The following is a 10,113-nucleotide window of genomic DNA, read 5'->3' as shown; positions in this document are numbered from 1 at the left end:
CTAAATTCGAGGCTTTTGGTCATACCTAGGATATCTAGGTCCACCAAAGGAGGGAGAGCATTTTCACATTTAGCTCCAAAACTCTGGAATAGTCTTCCTGATACTGTTCGTTGCTCAGACTCGCTCTCCCAGTTTAAAACTAGATTAAAGACGCATCTCTTCAGCCAGGCATTCATATAATACTTTTAATCTTACAGTTAAATCCGACCTCTAGTTCATAAAAACGCCAGAGGAGAACTGGCCCCCGACTGTGCCTGGGTTCTCCCAAGGTTTTTTTTTTCTCCATTAGGTCACCTGATGGAGTTTTTCGGTTCCTTGCCACTGTTGCCTTTGGCTTGCTCAGTTGGGGATATTTGGGGATAATTAATTTAATTAATCAATCAACAATACTATTGATCAGCATTACCAAACGTGGACGTTTTCCACTAGAAACAAACATTGATGTATTATTTTAATTTAATACTGTGAAGCTGCTTTGATACAATCTGTATTGTGAAAAGCGCTATATAAATAAACTTGACTTGACTTGACTCCTGTTGAGTCGGGTTTGAACTCCACATGGGTCAGTCATTGAACTACATCCGGTAGCATCTCTAAACTCCAGACATGGCAAGAAACAATCGATCAATACTGCTCACTGGAAAAGATATTGCAATACTTTGCAATAACAAGGTAAGCATGATATGTACTTTTATTTGACATTTGACGTATTCCGCTTGCATTAAAATGTAGGAATAAATTAATAATGCACCAAAAAAAAAAAAAAAAAAAAAAAATCATTCTAAACTGATATGCTGTTAGGTTTTCAATGAAACATACACTGTAAAAAATTTCATTTTCTAAAGTTGCCTTGGCATTGCGATGGATGGATAGATGGACAGATGGATAGATAGATAGATAGATAGATAGATAGATAGATAGATAGATAGATAGATAGATAGATAGATAGATAGATAGATAGATAGATAGATAGATAGATAGATAGATAGATAGTGCTTTTAAACTGGATAAGCAGGTCAGTGCTGTGGTTAAGTCTAGCTTTTTTCAGCTTAGACTGATAGCTAAAGTCAAACCGTATCTGAGACAGGCTGACCTAGAAAAAGTTATTCATGTTTTTATTACCTCTCGCCTGGATTACTGCAACTCCTTGTATACAGGCATTGGGAAGTCTGAGCTCTATCAACTGCAGCATGTACAGAATGCAGCAGCTCGTCTTTTAAGCGGCAGGAAGAAGCGGGAGCACATTACTCCAGTGCTCTCATCGCTTCACTGGCTTCCAGTAAAGTACCGGATTGATTTTAAGGTTTTTTTTTTTTTTTTTAAATGTATCAATGGGCTAGCCCCAGAGTACCTTACAGACCTTGTCAGGTTGCATAGGCCCTCCAGAGACCTCCGTTCAGCCAGCCTGATGGTCCTGGAGGTTCCTAGATCGAAACTGAGATCCAGTGGTGATCGAGCCTTCTCAGTGGCAGCTCCCACTCTCTGGAACTCACTGCCCGTAGCTGTGCGGACTGCTAGTAGCCTGTCCACTTTTAAATCATTGCTGAAGACTCATTTGTTTGAAGTAGCACAGGGGAGCCGCCTTGATGAATGTGTTGTATTCTATGTGTACCTTTATTCTTAGTATTTTGTTACTTCATTGTTTTTATTGTATCAGTGTGTGACTAATATTTTGTGTATTTTACTGTGAAGTACTTTGGTAGGCCCTGGCCTTGGAAATGTGCTATATAAATAAATGTGACATTGACATTGACATTGACATAGATAGATATATAGATAGATAGATAGATAGATAGATAGATAGATAGATAGATAGATAGATAGATAGATAGATAGATAGAAAATTCTCCTTTTGTGTTTCCTGGGGAAAATAAAAGCTTGGATCAACATGAGAATAAGTAATGAATGAAAGAATTTTCATTTTTTGGATGAGCTACACCTTTAAGGTTTCCTCAGCCAAACTCTAACAGAAGTCTTACATAATGTAAGCAACTTTTTCAGACGGGTTGTAAACTGCACCGGTCAAGAGAAATTCACTAGAGGGAACAGTGTTCATTCATCACAGACATTCTTTCATTCCCATCTCGGCCATTCATGTATGAAACAGCGTATTTCCAGACTAACGGAGGCCGTCCACTGATAGACTGTCTGTCTTAGAACTCATAAACTAGCCATGTTCAGGATCAATTAGTGGACTACTCGCCATGGATTCCTAAAACACGCTCTCTTTAGGAGCAGTAAACAGACCCCTGAGGGTTTTGCCCTTTCTTGCCCTCTCCGAGGAGAGCTGCATTTTTTTCCAGCAGAGGCACGTCTGAGACCTCTTAAATATTACCCCCTTTTTCCCCTTGTTTTGGATCTTACCATACACCAAGCCTGACTGTCATGGTTACATCCTTTCTGAGCTAAATGATAGTCAGAGATGATCTTGAATTGAGCCCTTATAGACAAAGGAACACAAAAAAATTAATGTTCAATTAATTTTCTACATGTTCTGGAGACAATGGGAGTGCTGTTTGCCTGCAGAAACTAACTGTTTCACTAGGGTGTTCTGGGTAATTGAAACACATTTAGTGTGTTCAGACCAGTTTTAGCATGGTGTTTCTAGGATGTTCTAGCTGGTTTTTAACACTTTACTATGGGAGTTCTGACTGATTGCTAGAGTGTTGCTCAGTGTTCTGCTTTTTAACTAGCTTTATGTTGCTATGCGGTTACTAGGGTGTACTGGCTTGTGTCATTGCTAGAACATTGCTGGTATTCTGGTTTATTGCAAGAAAGTTACTATACTATAGTGTTCTGGCTGGTTTTTAATATGTTGCTATTAGGGATGCTAACAATTAATCTCCAATGGTCAATTATGCTAGGCCATCATTAGAGTGCGTTGGTTTGCAGGAGTGTGTGGTTTATGCGCAAAACACGTACAGCAGAAAAACAAAGAAAAATAAAGCGAGCGAGCTGCAGTTGCGTATTCCAAGTGTATTCATGTCTTCAAGTCATGCAATGGATTATGTAGGTTAGCCGTTTATTTAGAAACATAATTAACCAAGGGTCCAACAATATGGTCCAATAACCAACAATGCGGAAGTGATTTTACTAAACATAAGAACTACTTGTGTAAATGCCACAATAAAAGTCCATAGAATAAAGAATAGGAATGCACGTTGTCTCAGCTACCATATCGATATCGGCTGATTTATGTTCATTTTTATTTTTATCGTTATCGGCCCGATAAGAAAATTTGGCCTATATATTAAAGCCGATAAATAATGTATTATTTCCTTCAGCCGAGACACTTCAGATGCGCAGATGCGCAGTGTTCGCCAAGATGTTTAAAATTGCTTGAAATATGATTGGAATCCCTTCAAAAAGGAAAATACAGTAAAGTGCAACCCATACAGCGCAAATCTGTCATATAAAATTATAATGAGAACATCATTATAATTGTGTGATTGTGATATGATGAGACGTTTTTGTAAACAGGCTCTCAAAAATTATCAAAAAATTTGGATTTAGATTTATCTGCCAATATATCGGTCATCGGCTTTCAAATTATCGGTTATCGGTATCGGCGAAAAATGTCATATCGGTGCATCCCTATTAAACAAGAAGTAATAATATGGTTGCCGTGATTTTGCCAAGTAAGACGTGTTCCTGGATCAACCATAACTTATCCCTAAAATCAGAGGGAACTGATGGTGAATATAGAAGCACCTAACCCTGGTTGTAAGCCTAAACTTGACATAAACTGTAAACTTGTTCCTCAAATCTGATTGGTTGATTGGAATGTTGTTCAAGGAAAATGTTGTACTTGGTGAACACCATACACCGTTGTACACCGTAAATCAAGACTGAACGATTAAACGCACTCCAGCTGTAAAACAGTGTCTGATTGGTCTCTAAACATCGTCTCTACACACTATACCCACCCACCACACCAAAGACCCAGTTTCCATTGGTTGAACTTTCAAATGATGTTGGAAAAAACTGCGTCATGATCACGACTCTATCGGATCCCGGAACTCATATAGCTTTAGCCAAGCAGCGTGTCATGTCACTCCGTGATCTACGCATTGTCTTATGATGTGTTTGGCCTCGTTCGAGACAACCTGCTCTAAATAAAGATATGTGATCTACTACGGTTTACTAATGTTTCGCAAAGTTTCAAACAAAAATGTGGCGCAAAAGCATCATGTGTAAGCTGTTTACGCATGTGTCGGCAGTGCCTTTTCATACAAATACTTGGTATAGTTTGATCACTAACTGCAACAAATATACTTGTTGTATTCTAGTAGTTGAGGAAACTGAAATTTTTGCGTTGGTTAAGCAAGGGATGGTTAATTGACATGATAACTTAGTATCGCCCCCTCTTCGGATTTAAGAGGTTAAGATTCATGATTAATCAATCGTTCATTTAAACAACGATCGATTATGGGAAATTGACATCCCTAGTTGCTATAAGGTTCATATGGTGTTATGTATAATTGCTAAAAGATTGCTAGGTGTTCTGGATGATTTTTAACAAGTTGCTATGCGTTCGCTAGAGTGTTCTGGCTGGTTGCAAGAACATTGATGCTCTGGCTTATTGCAAGGATGTCATGGTGGATTGCGAGAGCATGAGCAATAGGGCATCATACCGATGGGGCATTTAAAAGTTTAGGAGTGACATGCATGCTGAGCTATTTTGACATCAGTGGTATTTATGGGACATAGTGGGCCCCGATTGATATATAAACATATTTTATCATCATATTAAAATAAACATTATCATAGCAGCAGCTTTACAACAAAGAATGACGTATTGCCAGTATTGCCTTTGTTCACAATTTCCAGTGCAGAAGCAGCAGCTGTGAGAGAGAGTCGCAATGTGGGTCATTCACGATACTCTCCGTTTTTTGGACCCCCAGACGGAGGTATGCGCAGGCGTTCTTGTTTAAATAAAATCTCTGGGTGGGATGACAACACCAGACGGTTTTTCCATGACTCCCCATGAGAGGGTGAGCTGTCCTTGCCAGAAGAACACATCATCACAGCGGGCCAGTGCAAGGTTATGTTTGCTTGTTTGTCTGAAACAAATGAGAACTTTCCTTCTGGCTACTCCGATCTATGACTTCATTTCTGTGGTGCCGCCAAATCTCCATATCGCCCAAGCCATGAGGACTAATCTAATTTGTACACGATAATGAATGTAAGCAATGAAAATGTTCGTGCAAGAGTTGTGATAACTTGTTAATATATTCCGGCTGAAATATAACATGGAACCTGCGTAGGCTCATGGTCTCACTGGCTTTATGTAAGACTTCATAGCAAATTACTGAAATGGGAAAACAACAAAGAATTAGTAGCAATAGTTATGGCCCATTAAAGCAGTTAATAATTCCCATCAATAACGATCCATCCAGTTCAGAATCTCACATCCATAAATCTACTATTTTCTTCAATGATTGCAGAAAAAAAAAAAAACAGTAGGAAAACAAAAGCAAGCAGCTCTGACCAACTACACAAAACTAAACAAATCATATCCTGTCTATGGTTGAGGTCAGAAAAAATGCAAACACAGATGCGAATGTTTGGCCAACACAATTGCATGCGCGTGATCCCGTTGTACATGCATCAACATGGACCGCGATTTGCAACTTTTTTTACTTCCAAAATATGATGTATTTCCAAGGACATTTTCAAGGGAAAAAAATACTTGATATGTTTGATTGTGGGTGTTTCATAGTGGAATCAATGAAGTCGTAAGAGGGATTGGTGATGTAAGTGTCAGTGAAAAAGGAGAGTTGTTTAAGAGGCAGAGCAAGTAGCACTGTAAATAAAAAAGATAAAAGATTACAAACACTTGTACATGCACTAAAAAATCCTGTACAATAATACCAAAGTGTGCTTTAAGAAGTGTGCTTGCATGTTGAAGTTTTTTGCTACTGTTTCAGTAACAACATTAGTCATCCAGGGGGCGATAGATCCATTCAAATGTCTGAAAGTGTTAGATATCATATTAGGGAATCATCAGGTTTTACTCACTTAGTTGGCAGTGGGAATCTTCCATGACATTCACAGAGAACTCTAGAACAATAATGAGTTAAACACGCTGTGTCCTGCTGACATCATTACAGATCCTTTTACTCTGTCTGTTTCAGTCATAAAGTCTACATCATTAACACACACTCTTTCAGTGTGGGGGGATTGGTTGTCTCCCTCGGTAGTTTTGGTTTGAACATTGGGGGGGTTGAAGTGTAAACTGTTTAACAGGGTCCCGGGGCATATGATGTATTTTGCAAACTTGTCCAAACATGCAAATTGGTTGATAACAAAACTGCAATAAAGTAGCCTATAGTTAACAATCAGTTAACAAATAGTTAACACAAACATAACATAACATTTTCTCATACTGAACATGCTAATTTCCTGTTGTCTCTTGGAATATCTGAAAGCAGGTTTTTCCTAATATCTGTCATTATTAGCAGAACACATTTTACACATGGGGAAAACCAATTGTTTAGTCAATAATTCAAGAAGTTTAGTATAATTCAAGAAGTTTAGTCAATAATCCAAGAAGGATTTTAAAGCTCCTTCTAACTTGTGCTCGGCCTTAAAAGTAACAGCTTGTAATTGTTTAACTATAGCATTTGTTACAATGAGGATTTAATTACAAGTATGACTACTAACACGCCTACGGTGATTCGCGTGCAACTCATGCAAAATTAAACAACTGCATGGGCTTCAGTCACAGTCATACTGCACAGATAATTGATCCGTTCAGTTCGTACAGCTTATGACAGATCCAATCTTTCACATTTAAGATCAAAATAAGCGCTACAGGTCCAGTGCATCATTAACAAATAACTTTTCTTGTAAAATGTGTGGTGTTATCGGTAACACCGGTGTTGTCACAAGGTTATTAATTATACAAACACATAAACACAGGTAATAATGTATGCCTGTAGTCATAGCACAATCTCCAAACACGACTGCAGGCTACACGGCAACAGCACATAATCAACTCATATCAGCCACAAGACATATATCTCCAATCAAGAAATATATTATTGTCTTACCTTACTGCGGGCCTGCATGCACAACTCCAAATGTGGCCTTTCTCTCCAGATTGACACTGTTGAAGTCCCGCATGAGGGCATCAATGTCCAAGCTGTCTAATATATCTCCATGAACATGCATCAGAGCAAGGTGGGTCAGTCTTTTCTGCGTCATGGTTGTGTGTAACCATGTCTTCAGACGGCGTCTGAAAGTGTCCTCTCCTAATGAAGCAGCTGAGATGGGGAGACTTGGGCAGAGTTGATGAGGTTTTCAACTTCTCTTGAGCTCTTGTTTGTGGAATGAGCTTAGACAAGGTTTTCGCAATGTATTTTACAGTCTTGGGAGAATCACTGGTCTCCCATCATTTTCAGCTGGATCTCCAGTTGGGCTTTGTCAAAGTGCAAGGGAATCTATATCCTCTATTTGTTCCTTGTTGGCTGCCTTAATAAGCTCTGAGAGCTGCTGTTTTCATTTCATCTTAATCAAATCTCTTCTTTACTTCTTTACAACTTCATTGAAATCTCGTCTCCATGATGAGTGGTGGGCAACTTGTGCATCCGCCGCTGGTTCTGCTGTGTGTCGATAACAGGCTGGGGTTGTTGTCACCCTGTGCTCACCTGGCATTTTAAGTCCCGCTGTGGATACAGTTTGTAGCATGTAGCAGTTTGTCCATGTCACCCCGAAGGACCTCCACGCACCTTTCCAAGCAATTCGGCACACTCAAGGGAGCTCAGGCCCTGCTCCTCCCACCTTCGGCTCCACCAGAGACCCTCAGCCTAGTGGCTCTTCCGGGTTCCCTCGTCCCACCGGCTCCCCCTTGGTCTATCGTCACACTGCCTTTGCCACGGACTTTCGGGCCGTCCGCTACACGCCGACCCTCCACCCCTTCGGCTGCAGCGGGTTCCTCCCTCCCGTCGGGTACGCCTCTGTCCTTGGTCACACTGTCATTGCCCCAGTCCTCAGGTGCTCTGGCTCTGCCTCCATCGCTCGTCGCCATGGCGTCGCCTAGGCCTCCAGAACCTGCGACTCCGCTCAGCATCATCGGCTCTCAATCTGTACCTAGGGATCCACTGGCCTCGTCGACATCGGTCGTTCCCCAGATGCCGTCAGCCACCAAAACACCATCTTGGCAAACCAAAACTGGACCAATCAGCTGTGTGAAAAATGACATATGCAATAAAGCCACTCCAACTTAGTTATTCACTTGCATTGAAATAGTCAGATATTTTCTGTCAGCTGCCTTCTCAAACTTTCGCTGCAGCAGCAGTGTTTATTCCTGCACTGTAAATGTGTTTAAATTCATGATATTTTTCATAACGATCTCATCTAGAGAAGTGAACTGATGCTCTGGATCAAACCCTGAGTTGACAGGGAACGTTTATATCGAGCATTGTGAGCCGACTAAACCTGATTTAAACCGGGTTAGAGTTGTATTTTTTTGTCAACTCTAAACCTACTCTGAAACTCAGCCGGTGTTAAGGACAAAAAAAAGGACACAAGATTCTGCCTGATTTCTTTTATTTATAGTTTTTCAGTTTAAGTACTCGACCATTTTGAGTTTTCAGAATTTTGTTTAAAGCAGACATTCCAAGCAAATAAATTTTAAATGTAGATACATGCAATATAATCACTGTGTACTGTATTTTAGCAAGACAGATCACACTGTTGTACAGTTGGCTCTTCTCTGAGGTTCAGATTCAGGTCATGGGGAGATGAAGCGGCTCCAGAAGATGATGCTCTTGGTGGGGTTGTGCCGGATGAAGAAAAGGAAGGGGTGGTCTGCAACGAAACTCTCTTCAGTTTCTCTTTTCTTACGGAGAAAAACACCCTGGACATCTACATCACTGCGTCCAGCTGCCTCTGTGCCTTCCTCGTTCACCTCCACAGAAGACTTATGCACCACTTTGGACAGCTTCATCTTTCCAGGCGCCATGGCAGATAAGTCACAATTTTCATCAAACAGATCAGTCATGCCCAGAGTCTTCAGGACCTCCTCCAGATCATATTTCTCCTGCAGCTTAAAAAGGGGTATTTTAACAGCCACCTTTGTAGGAATCATATTGTCCGGCTCAGTCCACTCCTGAAGCTTCTCATAAGTGATTGATTCTACCAACTTAGAGGAAGGGGAGAAAAATAAGAGACAGACAGGGAGAGACTTTTAATTGTTTCCCATTTCATGTAACACCAAACCTACACAACAATCCAAATTTTCATGTAGACTTTATCTTAATTATGCAGTTCCAACTGAAGTAAAAGCAGTGAGGGAGGTTCAGTTGCTGTTCATGTGACTGCCTGTTTTACCTTCGGTAGCCCATCGCTCTCGTTTGGGAGTATAATGAGCATGCTCAGATCTTTATTCGCATAAGGGATCTCCAGAATCCGAGCTTCAGTGGGACATTGGTATTGGCTGTGTGGGATTTTACCCAGAGGAAATTTATCCGTCCGACTCATCATTGGCCAATTGAATCCTTTGTCCTGACATTTAAAACACAGACAGATTGGACATTAGTGATGCCGATGTGTTATCTGTGCTCATGTCTCACTTCCTTTACAAAAAATAAGTGTACATCAAGATCATTTTTATTAAGTATACTTAAGTAAATTTCAAGTATACTTTTAAGTATAGTATATGTAATAAGTATACTAATATCAATGTAATAGTAGTAAACTTGTAAGTGTACTATTTAAATACTACTTGGGACTAAATTGGCTCACTTTTTAGTGTATAAAAGCATACTTTAAGTTTTAAGTGTAACAGTAGTAATTTTGAGAACACAACTAGTTTACATCAAGGTTTTTTGTTTGTTCTGTAACTATACTACAAGTAAACTGAAACTAGTATACTGAAAGTTTACTAATCAGATATTTGTAGCACATTTTTTAGTTTATGAAAGGACACTTTGAGGTATACTCTCAGTAAACTACTATGTATACGAGTATGTTTTCCTTAGATTAACTTAACATCATACTTATAGTTTACTATTTATATATTATTTTTGCACTTTAAGTATACTACTATGTTCATATTTAAGAACTTTTTGTACTTAAAATATAAAAAGTCTGCACTCTAAAAATAGT

The 10,113-nt window shown here is 39.6% G+C and overlaps 1 protein-coding gene across 1 annotated transcript; it reads right to left on the bottom strand.

The window, feature by feature from the left end:
* Window positions 1-8,540: 8,540 nt before the first annotated feature.
* Window positions 8,541-9,504, bottom strand: LOC311069148 (leukocyte elastase inhibitor-like). The gene is made up of 2 exons (XM_084092137.1): window positions 9,337-9,504; window positions 8,541-9,148 (listed from the first exon to the last, which is right to left on the bottom strand). The coding sequence occupies exons 1-2, from the start codon at window positions 9,487-9,489 to the stop codon at window positions 8,738-8,740; spliced, it is 564 nt and encodes a 187-aa protein (XP_083948263.1). The 5' UTR covers window positions 9,490-9,504; the 3' UTR covers window positions 8,541-8,737.
* Window positions 9,505-10,113: the final 609 nt, after the last annotated feature.

Source organism: Abramis brama, assembly GCF_963993115.1.
Source record: "Abramis brama genome assembly, chromosome: 18".
In the NCBI taxonomy this organism is placed as follows: domain Eukaryota; kingdom Metazoa; phylum Chordata; class Actinopteri; order Cypriniformes; family Leuciscidae; genus Abramis; species Abramis brama.
This window is presented reverse-complemented; position numbering and strand designations above follow the sequence as displayed.

Bases quoted from the DNA above. Each gene is read 5' to 3' on its own strand.
- LOC311069148 (XM_084092137.1), bottom strand. From the start codon at position 9,489: ATGATGAGTCGGACGGATAAATTTCCTCTGGGTAAAATCCCACACAGC. The intron at 9,149-9,336 runs GTAAAACAGGCA...CCTTCCTCTAAG, and splicing joins AGAGCGATGGGCTACCGAAG to TTGGTAGAATCAATCACTTA.